At 37.9% G+C, this 15,195-nt stretch overlaps 1 protein-coding gene across 2 annotated transcripts in view; it reads left to right on the forward strand.

Annotated features, from left to right (window-relative positions):
• Window positions 1-239: 239 nt before the first annotated feature.
• LOC144659132 (TBC1 domain family member 5-like) overlaps window positions 240-15,195 on the forward strand; it is a 30,713-nt gene continuing 15,757 nt past the window's right edge. The window contains exons 1-18 of one of the 2 annotated variants that reach the window (XM_078519578.1): window positions 240-515; window positions 3,221-3,377; window positions 3,838-3,883; window positions 4,339-4,401; window positions 5,091-5,180; window positions 5,556-5,633; window positions 5,733-5,800; window positions 6,197-6,235; window positions 6,360-6,423; window positions 6,862-6,944; window positions 7,120-7,170; window positions 7,790-7,871; window positions 8,303-8,350; window positions 9,201-9,316; window positions 10,206-10,348; window positions 11,036-11,145; window positions 11,279-11,365; window positions 11,442-11,583. In XM_078519578.1, coding sequence (XP_078375704.1) covers window positions 407-515; window positions 3,221-3,377; window positions 3,838-3,883; window positions 4,339-4,401; window positions 5,091-5,180; window positions 5,556-5,633; window positions 5,733-5,800; window positions 6,197-6,235; window positions 6,360-6,423; window positions 6,862-6,944; window positions 7,120-7,170; window positions 7,790-7,871; window positions 8,303-8,350; window positions 9,201-9,316; window positions 10,206-10,348; window positions 11,036-11,145; window positions 11,279-11,365; window positions 11,442-11,583 — 1,576 coding nt within the window. In that variant the 5' untranslated portion in view covers window positions 240-406. The remainder of the gene's footprint in view (window positions 516-3,220; window positions 3,378-3,837; window positions 3,884-4,338; window positions 4,402-5,090; window positions 5,181-5,555; window positions 5,634-5,732; window positions 5,801-6,196; window positions 6,236-6,359; window positions 6,424-6,861; window positions 6,945-7,119; window positions 7,171-7,789; window positions 7,872-8,302; window positions 8,351-9,200; window positions 9,317-10,205; window positions 10,349-11,035; window positions 11,146-11,278; window positions 11,366-11,441; window positions 11,584-15,195) is intronic. The other variant, XM_078519579.1, reaches the window with a different exon arrangement.

Raw genomic sequence — 15,195 nt, forward strand, 5'->3', positions numbered from 1 at the left:
TCCCCTCCCTAATTTTACACTAACTGGTGACGTAATCCGATTTGCAGTATAAAACAACCCCGGGCATATTTGGAGCAGTTTATATTATTTCAGTCGCGCTGTCAGTTGTCTCCACATTTTCCTGCCTTCGTAAAATTCATTCAGACCTCTTTTTTCCAACAAGAATCTTTTAGCAAGAAATTTGAAGAGTGGAAACCAGCGCCAGATTCTTTTCGGGTTTCGCCGAAGTGGAAGTGGAGTTGGGAGAAAATTAGATTTGATCACACCTCAGTTAATCTGAGCCTGCAATATTTTCGTTCGTTCGCCAAGATGGATTCCAAACAGGCAGGTCGCGATCATCGCTCACTTTACAGAGGTTTTATGGAGGATAGAAACACGATATTTGGCATTTAAACTACTCAATGAAATGGATAAATACTCAGCAAAAGAAAGGAATATTTCCTCTGACGATATCTTGAAAGCCTTAGATCGATTTGGGGGGCGCTCCAAAACACCAAGCCCAGTCGAAGATCGAGGTAAGCCATTTCTTTATAGAAGTCTTACGATAAAAATATGATAATATTATTCTTGATCTGTCATTAACAGAATGAATGACTTTGTCTTTTTTCACCTGTGTGAGATCAAGACCAATATTATAAATATCTGAAGCTTTTGTAAGGGATCATTCCCTTAGCTTCAATAATGGAAATTGATCTCTGAATCCGTCGTGTTTACTACGGTGATTGATCGACCAATTCCGGTTAACTGTAATGTACATCGAGTGTCGTTCTTTCTTTCAAAATGAATATCTTATTTATTCAGATCTCAGATTGAACAGTATGTTGCTTGGCTATCGTCGCAGAATTACTTGAATTTCTGTGCCAGTTTAATACATCGTTGCCGACTTTACAGTATGCAAATGTTTATATTTAGTGGAGGTGTCTGATTTCACAAGTCGGTCACTTCTAAAAATTGATATTTGGAGTTGATTTTCCGTTTCATGAATTACCTCCGGCCTTCAGCTGAATTCAAATTAATTTTAAAGTAATAAAACTGTAGGGTTTGAATTTCAACAGTGCTTAAAATTAAGTTTTTGAACTAAGATTTATGTCAACATTATCCAAAGTCAAACGCATGGGGCGTTCTTTATTGCAGATTTTGATTTTATTTAATATTAATATTTAGTCACTTTTTGCAAAGAAGAATTTTATCAATCCTTAACTTTAAGCACATGGTTTTTGTTTCTATATATTTGGCGAAAAGAAATTTTGCAAGCGTATTGTTTTGTTCAGACAAGAAGCTTTTGATTTAGACTTCACTGAAAACAAGTTCTTTTTATGCATATCTAAATCTTTTAGGTGTGTAAATTTAATTTTAAAATTATCAAGTATATTGTTGCAGTAAATTTAAAATCTGGTAATCCTTTCTGACAAGGGACAATATTATTTTATTTACAGGATTTTAAAAAGGTATAACTTTAAATAATTCAGGAAACATAAATGTATGGTTTTCGACAAGCTGATTACAATTCAAGTTCTGTTTTGTATTTAAAAATCGTCTGAAATTTTTTTGTAAGTTAAATCTTGGTTTTACACATTCATATATGCAAAATATAGATTATCCCTTAAAAATGAATACATCTTAATTGCGTTACTGTTGTTACTTTTAACAATTTCTTGCTCCAGTGCCTAAGACTTGAGATAATTTTATGCTAGGTATGCAGAATTGCTCAACCAGACAGCTGGTAAAAATATGAAAGAAAAAAAAATCATTTGTTGTCAGCAGGCAACAAACAAACAGATCGTAACCACCAAACACTTGAACCTTTAATGTTAATTATTTAAGATTTTCAAATAGCTATGTTCAAAAACTTGCTAATTTTTGACGAGACCTAAAACCAAATAAATTTAATTTTGCTCTGCTGTGTAAAATTACGTTGAATGGGTGGATGTCTTTCCTGCAGGCAAAATCATGCGTTACATTGCTTTTAAGATGTGATCTTACTAGTGACATGATCTGTCTACATAAGAAGTGATCTCAGGTCATTTATATTTATGAGATTTTATTCAGGATGCAAATTTTTTGTATTTCAGTTATTTCTGTTGGTAATCCATGTTAATTGCATTGTTTCAATAGAACAGTGACAATTTCATAAAAGAAACTAATAAAATTGAATGGCTGTATATATGTCGAGCACTTTTCTTTCTTTTCCTTTTGATTTCAATTTTTAATGCTGGTCTGACTATATTTGGAACTCAGCAAGGTTCACTTTTTTTGGTTAATCAAATAGAAGGTTAAAGAAAAGCTTAATTAAACTTTATGAATGTCAGGTTTAAGTTAATCTTGAAGGTGACATTATAGAGTCTCCCACTTCCAAAGTGCTTTGTGCATGCTGGTTTTTGTTAACTTACATGAATCATCCAGGTTTGCTCAAACACAAGTTAAAGAACTGGTCATAAACATTATAGAGCCAAACATTCTCTTAGTGATGGCTGGGAAAGATTTTCACTTCAGTGAATTATTGTAAACTAGATCGACAAATTAAGAATTTCAGGTCACTCAAAGTCAAGTCAGGTGTGTAGCATAAATGGTGACCTTATGGTTAGCCTGATAAACTCCAGGGTTGGATCTAGGAGGATGACCTGCAGCTTTCTATCACAACTGCTATATTGCGAAAAAAGTCAGTTACGCCATTCCTTAGTGGTGCACCCCCTCTTAAGAAAAATCCTGACTCCAGACGGAATGATCCAAGTTTCAGCGCTGAGCCTGAGTGGGTTCAGTATGTCATGGTCTTGGGCAAAACATGTTGCTAGCCTGCATTGCCTCTTTCCACGCAGGATTATTTCCTGGCATCCTTTTACATGTACATGTACTCCTAGGTCAAGGTGGAGAGAGGCATTGTGAAGAGAAAGTATCTTGGCTGCTTGCATGGATCCTGAGAAAGCTAGGACTCTTAGCACACCTTTTAAATCCTTAAAGAAGTTTAATTTTCCAGCTAGCTCTTCGGACAAGCTGTAGCCAGGATGTACTAGCCCAAAAGTAATTTTAACTAGCCCGAAAAAATCGTTATAAGCATGATTAATTTCCTTGCCCATCGGCCAAGGGAAGGATAAAATCCACTAGCCCTAGGCTATATGACTCGTACTTCTTTGCATGCTGCTTGTTAAGAGAATTAGATTTTTTCATTTTGCAATAGTTCATAATTAATTTGTATATATATTTTTTGATTTTGTCATTGTAGATGACCTTCCAACTTCTTCACCAGGGTTGTCATTTATTGATGACCCTCTCAGTACTCAGAGACTCAGTTTCATTTCTGCCGATGGAAGCGAAATTGATTCAGACTACAGCTCAGCCAGTTCAGTAATTCATGTATCAGATGAACAAAGAAACTTAGAGTAAGTTTGATTTTATTTTTTCTTGGCCGGCGTGGTGGCGTAATGGTTAGCGCGCTCGACTCGGAGTCGAATGGCCCGAGTTCTTGGCCTGGTCTGGGTGCTGTGTTGTGTTCTTGGGCAAGACACTTTACTCTCACAGTGCCTCTTTCCACCCAGGTGTATAAATGGGTACCAGCGAATTTACTGCTGGGGGGGGGGGACCCTGGGACTAGCATCCCATCCAGGGGGGAGTAGCAATACTCCTAGTCGCTTAATGCTACCACAGACCGAAATGAATATTTATTAATTTTCACATGCAGCGACATCCTTAAGTTGTTGAGTTGGTGCAGTTTTCAGTCCAGCAAAACTCTACAATTATAATAATTATTACCGGTACCTTTTTTTTAGCCAATCAAGTCTGTATTGTGTGATGTATGAAATTATTTCTAACTTTGATGTTTTTCATTGATTTTGTTTTTAGGATAGAATGGGATGTGCTATTTGGTTCAACAGCATATTACACCAAGGTAGGTTGGCTGTCTTTTTTTTTTTCAGCTGAAGAATAAGGTTTAGTTATTTTTATTTAATAACTATTTTGTTTTAGCCTGAATGGAAATTGTAACATTTGGCATTTAGAAAAATTAATCCAGATGGTGGAGAGAATGATTATACATTACACATCAATTTATTTGTTAATGCAGGTCTGTTAACGGCAGCATAAAGCTGATGTGATAATTATATGGTATATTATATTCTAGCTTGATCTGAAATTCAATACTCATCTGAAACAGCAACAATTAGGCCGCTTCATGACATCCCAACCCTTCCATCCAGGTGGGTGGGGGGGGGGGGGGAGATTTTCCCACCTTCAACAATATTCCTGTAGTCGTGTCACAAACAAAAAAGGACTGAAAACTGAACAGATGAGCCCTTTGCTCTAGATTGAAACAACTTTAGTTAGTTATTGTTTACATTATTTCAGATCAGACAACATGCATTGGACGGCAAGCTTAGGTTTTCCAAGTTTAGAAGCATCTGTTGGAAGGTGGGTGGATTTTGTTAAACTGAAAGGCTATTACTTATAGGCAAGTCTCTTAAAGCCCGGGCCAAACAAGTTTGAGAGTTGACGAGAGTTGACTCTCATGAGAGTTTCCTTCAACTCTCATTGACTATCACCAACTCGGTCCAAACGGGAACAAGAGTTTCAGGCCAAATGAGGGTGAGAGTTTGAACTCTCATCCGCCTTTGGCCCGGGCTAAAAATGTGTTATTCACTATTACACTTGAGTGTCTTTGATCCCACGATCCCATGATTATTTAGCCAACAGTTTTTCTACCAGTGTATGTACAAGTGGTGTGTCGACTCAGTAGTTTTTCCTGGCTGTACTAGAAAGGGTTGTCCCAGTGGTCCAGAAGAACTGAATGCACAATCTGATTGGTAAAACAACTATTCCAGATTTTTTCGTCTGATTCATTCACATTTTAACCTGGATCGCTTGTGGTCATTGGGCCATTTTTTCAGCCATTTGTTGTGTTAGAAAAAATCAAGACGGAGCTTGACTGGTCTACATACATACAGAAATATTGACCATTGACCTCTTCCTATTTTTTTGTTCATTAGATTTAGTGGACCTTTACTTTATCTTGGACCATAAACGGAAATCTGTCCAACCTTTTTCTTGGTCAATAACAAATTTATGTGACAGAGGGACTTAATGATATATTTTTTCGACAGGTATTCTTGGAGTGTCTTCCTGAACGTAAAGATGAGTGGATAGCAAAGACAACTAAACTCAGAAATGAATACACACAGTTCAAGAACAAAGTAAGATAAATAATTATCTTTTATTTGTGTTAATGGTAAATTCAACAGTCCTATAAAAATAAAAAATATTCTGAAATTAGGTTCATTTATTAGGACCCCAGTGTTGAATAAACTGCCCTTTGTCTCCCCAATATAGCCCCACCCCACATCCTTCCCGGGGATGTTACTCAGAGTCTTACGTATGACACCTTCCATTTTATTTCCTGTATTGCCGGCTGTGTCATTTGAATAGTCTGAAAGGGGCTGTTGCCAAAGTCAGCGCCTTATTACCAGCAGGTCTTATTGATCTTTCCAGTCAATAGCTTGAATACGGATGCACATACAGTAACTGATTCTTGCAATATTACAGTGTAAGTGTTAATTGTGTTCTTTCAGTGTTTGTTTGATCCAAACAAAGGCAAGAAAGAGGATCTTGATTTGGCTGTGTTCAATCCACTTTCTCAAGAGGAAACGGTGAGTACTGACACTAACCTTTGTGCATAGTGCACTTACTTTTATGGAATAGTGCATTGAAGTCTACATAACAATATGATCGGTGGAATTATTTTTTAGAGCCCTTGGAAACAGTATTTTCTGGACAATGAGTTAAAGTCAACAATCAAACAAGATCTAGATAGACTGTAAGTACAGATATTGATGATGGTTATTATTATAATTGTTATTTTTATATTATTATAATTATTATTATTATTATTAATAATAATTTTTATAAGCTGAAAACTGTCATATTACAACATGCTCTAGCAACCCTCCAAGACCATTTTAGTTGCCATGGCGACTAAAATATTGGAGCTGGTGACTAAAATTTTGGAGCTGGTGACTGAATTGGAACCAAAGTCACCAGCCTGGCGACTTAAATTGGGAAAAAGGATTGAAAGCGTGAGCTTAATTTAGTGACTATCTTTTTTTTTTTTACTGGCAACCAAACTTGAGCAGTTGGTGGCCCAATTTAAACTTGGAGGGTTGTCTAAATTTTTTGTCCAATGTTCTGATCTGAACTCCCTGTTCTTCCACAGGTTTCCAGAAATTGAGTTTTTCCAGCAATCAAAAGTAAAGTAAGTGATATGAACAAATATGTCATCTTTTGAGATTCATTTTGAGTTACAGTAACTTAAAATATTATTACAACTGCCTATTTATATTATTATAAATAAGTATTAAAATTACTTACACACACAGGGAAATGATGCTTCATATACTCTTCTGTCATGCCAAAAAGAATGAAGCCCTAAGCTATAAACAGGTACCTCAAAAGTTTCATGAGTTTATGCCGCATCTTTCACATAATATATCAAACATGAGAGACAGTGTTTCATCGGGATATCCAAACACAGAGAAGAGAGTTGAAAATATGACACAGAGTGGGGTATTCAAGGTGTTTGGATAGCCGATGAAACACTGTCTTGTGTGTTTGATATATCTTCTCAACTTAAAAAAAACTACAGAGTTGTAAAAAATTATAAAAATTGTAAAAGTCTATGACCGGGTATCCAAACTTCCTTCACGTTTATGATTTTCTTTGTTTTAACTTTAGTTAATGAATTATTAATGAGTTTGAGAATGTTAGTGTAATTTTATGGTTTCGATTACCAGCCGCCATATGGAAAACGAGCTCAGGACACCGACCAGACTTGAGAAAGCGGCATTGTTATTTTACAACCTTGCTTCCATTTATTTGCAGGGTATGCATGAACTTCTTGCACCAATCATCTTTGTTCTAACTGAAGACACACTGATTTCTCAATATCTTGAGGGTCCAAGCTTGTAAGTTTAGACTTCCATACAGCACAAATATTATATTTTGCTAAAAAAATGTACATTTTATACAGTAGGTATTTTGTGAGGAAATGAATGAAGCATTGACTAGGTATTGCCTTGCCAGTCTGTGATTTTCAATTGTCATGAAAGTAATGTCTGTGGTGTTTTTTTTAAACTACAGGGGAATTGCCAGATTTCTTATGGACCCAAATTTCTTGGAGCACGATGCATTGTAAGTAGACAAGAAAACGAATCCTTTTGCATTGTCATCTTATTTAGTATCCTTAGTGAGTAGCTGTATTAGTTTAGTGACAATTTCAGTATTTTTTGTAAGTGCAGTGTAAGTTCTGTCAATTAGCTCTTGTGCCATGTATAGTTTTATAGTATTTTAGTCTCTTTTGTATTTAAAAAATATATATTTCACTGTAAGTAGGAAGCATCGCATTGTAAGTAGTGTAAGTACATGTAGTGTTAGTAAGTAGTGTAAGTGTTGTAAATAGTATACAGTGCAATTGCTACGAAATGCCAAAAAAAAAAGTCAGAAGTAGCAATTGCTAGCTGTCCTATCATACGATGCCATACAATACCCAACAGTACCGTACCATACCGTACCCTACCATATCGTACCCTACTCTACCGTACCCTACTGAACCCTACCATTCCATACCATACCAAACCCTACCCCACCCTACCCTACCCTTCTGTACACTACTGCACCCTACCCTACTGCACCCCACTCTACCCCACCCCACCCCAAGTTCCTACGCTACTTTACTTTATTGTACTATTAATTTTGGCAGTTAAAATATATTTATTTAAATTTTATTGAACCTAAATAATTTTTTGAACAGTGCTCTGTTTGTTCAACTCATGGATCAGACAGAAACATGGTATCTTCAGCTTCCAGTCAAAGGCCTTCCTGAAAGAAACAAAGTGAGTTCTTCTGTAAACAAGGATTTACCATAAAAAACGTTAGGCCTGTTTAAGCCTTCTCAGGCAGGCCTCAAACTTGTAAACAAATTCAACAGGCAACGGCGCTTGGCTTCTCCATTGTCAGACCTTTTTCAATTTCATTTTGAAATTCATATCTCAAGAATTCTAGCTTCATAATATATTACATGTATTTTATGCTGTTATTTAGTCATCGATCTTAAATTCTTTACCCATTGCAAAATGCAATCAAGTAGTTTAAATCAATTTTTTAGATCGATAGATTTTTAGATAGATTTAGAAAATTTTTTGTTTGTGCAGTTTGCATAGAAGTTGTTTGCATTTTCAACTTATTTAGAATTCACTACACTACACCTCTTATGTTTTATTGCACTTTTTGACAGTTTTCTTTTAACGCACTTTTTTGTTGCCAGTTTCTGGACCCTCATGTTGAACCATTCACAGATCAAGAACTTATGCCCGTAAGTCACAAACCTGTCCACATAGAGTCACTACTGTATTCTGACAAAAGTTTTTTTTTCTTCAACGCTCATCGACTAAACAGGTTGAGTGCTTGTGAGAGTTGACGTCATAAAATTTCAATGAGCGCCAAAAGTGTTGAGACATTCGGCACTTTTTGAGTACCTTGGACAAATTTTACCCTTCACCTCTTCGATATAATTCCCTCCCGGGACCCCCCGAAACAATGTTGGATTTACTATCTGCAAGACCTGCCTCGTTTGTGTACAACATTGAAAAGGGGGAGGGGGAGTGGTTCACAAGCTGCACCGGATTTCAAGTGGAAAAATTGGAAGATAAAATTTAGTGTTCATTTAAACCAACTGCCTCAAAAAATAAAATAAAGATAAAGCAGGGATGGCAGGGATGGCGCAGTGGTGAGAGCGCTCGCCTCCCACCAATGTGGCCGGGGTTCAATTCCCGGAATCGGCGTCATGTGTGGGTTGAGTTTGTTGTTGGTTCTCGTCCTTGCTCCGAGGGGTTTTTCTCCGGGTTCTCCGGTTTTCCTCCCTCCACAAAAACCAACACTTCCAAACTCCAATTTGATCGGGAATACACGGCCCCACAAGCTTATAGCTTTAATCCTCACCCTGTCTAAAAAGGTAATAATTATTTATTTATTTTTATTCCAATTTGATGAGAGTGCAAGAGCTCGTTAGAGTTGGAAGTCACACGCCTGAAGTCAAAAGTCTGAAACGAAAACCTTGTTCACTCCCACTTCTCACTCAGCCAGCTTCTCCTCCTGTCTATGAAGGCGTTATTTTTTCCTTGTGTCATGACAACGATTTGACGCCATGTTATGTTTCTTTGTAGTCCACAGCCATCGTCAAGAAACTGAATCGAATCCAGGAACACATGTTGAGGAAATATGACCCAGAGTTGTGGGTTCACATGAAGAACTTGGACATCACACCGCAAGTCTATGGACTGTAAGTAATTTATCAAACACGAGAGACAGTGTTTCATCGGGATATCCAAACACCGAGAAGATATGATGCACAGCGGGGTATTTTTGACAAAGCTCGAGGTGTTTGGATAGCCAATGAAACACTGTCTCTAGTGTTTGATATATCTTCTCAATCGAAACAAAAACTACGGAGTAAACGGTAGCCTGCGTAGCTGGCGGGATTAGCGTGGCGCGAGAAAAATAGGGCGAAGTGCGATCGGCAAGCGGCATCTCAACTCGACTGCTCCCCAATACCCTGGCGGCTTCGCAGCTCGGGTCTGCCGTTCGCGCCATAAACAAAGCACTCGCACTCAGGTCGCGAATCAAAAGTCCCGCCAGCTACGCAGGCTAAGTAAACGGAGAAATAAAGTATCAAAACCTCCGTCACGGATATGGTTTTCATTGTTTTAATTTGATGAAGAATTAATGGGTTTGAGAGGTAATTGAAAAAAAAAAAAACATTTGTAAACACTAGGGGACTGGTCCCCGAAGTCCCTGCGACAAGCCCCCTAGTGTGTGCCGACCTTTAATAGCAAGAGGGCGATAGGCTTCCAAAACGTCTCGGGTGGTGGGGGGATAACGCGCCGTGTAGAATTACACAACTTGTAAAATAACGCACTGCTTAAAAGTAACGTGGTGCGTTAGTAAACGCATCACGTAAACGCACTGCTTAAAAGTAACGTGGTGCGTTAGTAAACGCATCACGTAAAATAACATGACACGCAAAATTGCCTGGTCGTAAAATAACGCGGCGCGTGAAACGACACAGCAGGTAAAATAGCGCGACACGCGCAAAATCAGATGCCTCGAAATTTAACTATTTATTACCGCGCAGCGTAAATTTACGTGGATTTTCACTCTGTGATTGACAGTCGCTGGATTCGCTTGCTGTTTGGTCGTGAGTTTCCTATTGACGATGTTCTTGTGTTGTGGGATGCGCTGTTTGCTGATGGGCCTATGCTGGACCTAGTGGATTACATTTACATCAGTATGTTGGAGGCCATCAGAGACAAACGTATGTTTTCTATTACAATTTCTACTATTTTCTAAACTGTATATTCGTAAAACGTAAATTAAAGATGTATTCAGAACTGCAACATTCAGAAGTAATTGAAGCACTTTGCAGGTTAAAGCAATTAAATGTTTTGAAAGTTTCGATCATCCTTACCAAAGGTCAGGAAAAAAGACGGGAATTTGTTTTTCAAGGTGTCAGTAAAACTCTAAATTTCATGTTTTATCAGAGAATTTTATCATATTAGATTGGTGCAGGTTTTTAAGGACTGTCTTACTTTGGTTAGTGAAATTTGTTTTTTGCAAACGGGTTTAGAGCAGTTTTCAATTGAGTGTCGTTAAACCAAAAGCAAAGTAATCACTCTGGCCAATCACGAAGAACCCAGAAAATCCAATGAACCAATCAAAACTTGAAGCAAATACATGTAGCCAGCACAAAGCGCGGGAAAACGTGCGCGAGCGAGACACGATTGGTTTTGGTTTTAATTCTGATTGGCTGAGAAAGTGGCGCGAGATTTTTAATCCAATCACTAAGCATAGTGATGCAAAACCAAAGCAAACGCAAAATACTTTCGACACAAGTGAAAATCGCTCTATTTTATTGTTTCATTACCTTGCCCATAATTTATAAACTGCTCTTCTTACCACACCTTGTCTTTGTGCCATTAAATGGTTTCTTGTTGGTGTCCAGTCCTTGTAGGAAGTTACACGGCCTGTATGGGTTATCTGATGAAATTCCCTCGAGTCTACGATGACGTGTACCGTTACCTCAAAACTGCGCTGATCATGAGAGAAAACAAGGTAAATAGCTATGAAGGACTTTTTTATTGTTGTTTTTCAATGAAACCCTTCAGTCTTGGATGTAAAGTTGAAAAATTAAATTTTGATGCTGAAATATTTTTTTTTATCCTTTTCTTTTGCATTGTTCAACAAGCCAACATCAGCTCGATCCAGTCCCAGGCCCTCACGTCCGCCCGCGCCTCATCACATGGATTCATCCGGGACATTCCCAATGAGAAAGGTACTTCACTTGTTTTTTGCTCTTGAATCACGTGGTCATTCAGCGCATGTTACTGAAAATCTTTTTGTTACCATAGAAACCGGGTCCAAAGAGACCGCAGTCTGCTTTCACGTCATTCACCAAGCGGTATCAGCAGTTTATGGAACCAACCAAGCAAACAACTGTAAAACCCACAGAAAAACCGCTGAGCCAACAGACGCAAAGTATAAACAGCAAAGGTAAATACCTTAAGCGTGAAATCTATGTTTAGCTCCCCCTTCTCTTTTTATCCCTGTTTTTACGCCCCTTTCCGCCCTCTTTTAAGGTCGACTGTATGTATGTCGACTGTATTGGAGTTCTGACTACCACATATTGTTATTTTAAATTTTTTTGTGTGTAAATATATATTATCAAACACTCGCCCATGTTTATTTAATTTGCCACGCTAACTGAAATGACTCTCTATTTAGTGGCACTCTTAATGCCCCAGGGACTTAATAAACGCATTTACGCTAAAGAGAAAAAGTTCTGACCAGTTATATGTGTAGCAACTTGACACACATGAGAGTTACCGGTTGTGGCACAACTTGCAAAAAAACCGCTCGGGCTCGCCTGGCTCGCTGGCTCGCCAGTCTCGCCTCGCTATTTTTTGCAAGTTGTGTCCACAACCGGTAACTCTCATGTGTGTGGGGGTCGCAATGCCAAAACTCTCATGTGTGTGGGGCCCGCAAGGCCAGCCCTTTTGTGTGAAAGGAGGAAAATGTGAGTGGCTTTCACATTCCTAACTTCCTGAAGCAGATTCGCCGGACCCGACAGTGTACCAATCGTTGTATGGCGCCATTGTATTAAATTACAACCAACCTTTAATTGCTGTGCCAGAAACAATTCCTATTGAACAAATGCTCTTATTGAGTAAACGAAGATGGGAAGAGGGAGAACTGGAGAAATTAACTTGAGTGTAAAGAAAAACTTGAAAAGATCTCGTGGAAAAGCGTTTACAACATACAAAAAAACTAAAGAAAATGAAAAACAAATAACAATCTTTTTAACAGACGAGCTGATTGAAAAATTAAAAAAATTAGACAGCAGTGTTGTCGCAAACGTTTTAACAAGCTAAACAAAACTTGCACGCTCCGGTGAGTGCATAAATTATTGAGTAACACAGGAAGTCATTGTTTACCCTGTGTCAATTACGTGGAAACCCCTTGACGTAATCAAATTGTTTTTTTCATCTTAATATTTTTAGCCGGAAAACAACTCAAACTTTTGTATGTGTTTTTTGAGAGCTATATATTAACAAAATATTTAATTTGACTAACAGTAAATAACCGTGAAATATTGAGCTAAGAACTTTCTAGAACATAAAAAAAATAAGATCAGGTTTTTATTCACCAGGCGTTTATATTTAGTTAATAGTTATTTCCCGAGTAATGACGTGTGACCAATCACAGTAAAAAAAATTAAGCTTTTTTATTACACAAGCAAGCATGGCCGATGTATAGAGACGTTATCAAACCTTTTTAATCGAAAAAAGAAGCAAAGACGCAGCTTACGGACAGAATATTTGGAAACGACAATAGATTATTTAATTTTCATCAGCTATTCGTGCCTCGCCGCGAAACCTAGAATACGGAACAATAGATTGTGGAAGTTGTGAAGATCGGATTTTAGACGTTTAAACATTTTTCGATCAAAATTAAGAAGATTTAACTCAGTTTATCGAAAATATTAATGTCAAACGATAGCCTAATACAATAAACTGCACTTGACCAAAATTGCCATTACAACCAAAACACGTCATCACTTTGAATGCAATCGGTTACGCGTAACCCGAGACCAAAATCAGCCAATTCTCAAACTTGACAAAAATCGGCCAAGTTAAAGCCTAAACACGTCATCAATTGAATGCAGGGTTACGCGTAACCCGAATGACAAAACTTGTCAAGTCATCAAAGGACAGACGCCGCGCTGCCATAAGATGTCCGCCGTTGTCAAGAAACAATTTACCTTGGATACCGTGGCCATAGATGTCCGCCGTTGTCAAGAAACAATTTACCTTGATACCGTGGTCATGAAGTCCGCCGTTGTCAAGGAAAATTTACTTGATACCGTGGCATAGATGTCCGCCGTTGTAAGAACCTCCGCGGCAAAGTCGCCGTTGTCAACGAAATAAGAAGAAAATAAATATAATCATTAAAAAGCTGTTATTATAAGTCTGACGCTGTGGGAAACCACACACAAAAAATCATCGTCAGACAAGCCCTTGATGTGGGATAAATCAAGTTTTTTTTTTTTATTTCGACTCGCGAAAGTCAACGCCATTTTTTCCTCTAGACTTTATTTCATACCCCACAAAGTAAAGAAGATAATAAAAAAAATAAATTGTGTCAGAATTTTTTATTTTTTTTTTTTGATATTGAAGAGAAAGAACAGCAGAGCGAGAAGTGTTTGATGACGCCAGGAAGCGCACGAGGCGTCACAGAAGAGAAGGCGCGGAAGATCCGGTTCCAGCAAAGCAAAAGCAGGGGGGGAAAAAGAAATTTCGTGGCCAAAAAGTCGCGTTTTCATACGGTTTTCCACGTATGTCAAAAAACGCTAAAAGGCTTGATGGCTTACCATTTAGCAAGCTTTGTTGCTTGTCGATAAGGTCACAGTTGATGAAGTAATTTTTAGGATTTGAAACATTATTTACCTCAATTGTTTCAAAAAATTCCTTTTCAATACTTGCGTAATTCTCAAACCCAGGCAAATTGAAGAACTTAATAAGACTTTCGTTCAGTCCAAAAGTTTTAAATTGGCCTTTGCTTTTATTATCAATGAACGACCTGCAATGCCTTTTGTTACAGAAAAATGTTTTTCTCTGGAAATCCTTTTCAAAAATACTCCCAATTCATCAAGTGAGAAGTTTCCTTGCCGTATATACGCGCCTCTCTTCCTTGTTCACTTGTTTATAAAAAACTATTCCATCCTTTTCCAACATTCCAGCTGTTGTAAAGAGAACAACTTAAAACCGGATATAGCTTGGTTTTGGAATAGGCTGGTCAAAATAAACATTGATTTTTTTGTGGTAACAGTCAGCACAACCATTTTTATATTAAATAAAAATAAAAAATGTTTAATATAAAAGAGGACCATGGATGCAAAAACAAGAGATTTTATGAAGTGGATGAAAACCCCAGAAGCAACTACAATTTCTAAAGCGGCAAAAGACAATGCATGGAAACCTTTTCTTGCAAAATATCCAAACGCGACCGAACAAAATTTTGCACAGGTGAGTTCGCGTACAACCACACAGCAACGGCAGACATTTATTACAAGGCAGGGCAAGGCCATTTGATAAATGTTTTTGGCTCTGACAGCAAATATTGGAGCCCAGAGATGAAAAAAGCACTGGGGGTGAATCAAATTCAGGCGGTTTTCCACAACAGCTGTCACCAAGCGGCGCAAAAGGCTCATCTTTGCCAATTCCCGCGGTTGGATTTCACGAAGCCGCACCGAGTTTGAAAAAAATATTTAACACCAAATCAACACTACGTCACACCAGATCAAATCACAACGAAATAAAGAGATTTTCAAAAAACAAAACTGAAGCATACATCAGGAAAAGAGTCAAAAAGGTGGCTTGCTAGCCAAAATATGGGCTATTGGCCACAGCAACTTAACTTTGCGGTATGGTGCGCGACAACAGGCTGCGGTATAAGTCGAGATATTTTCGATGAAGAGCACTCAGCTCTTAGCTTGCCACCGATTTGCGTATTTTTATCTTTTCACGTTTATTTCACGATAAGGCGAATATTGTTTCAGATGGGGGGAATTCAGAGCGTAAGCGCCTTGCCAGGCGACCCCACTTT

This window comes from Oculina patagonica, chromosome 7, assembly GCF_052425735.1.
Source record: "Oculina patagonica isolate OP01 chromosome 7, crgOcupat, whole genome shotgun sequence".
NCBI classification, from domain to species: Eukaryota; Metazoa; Cnidaria; class Anthozoa; order Scleractinia; family Oculinidae; genus Oculina; species Oculina patagonica.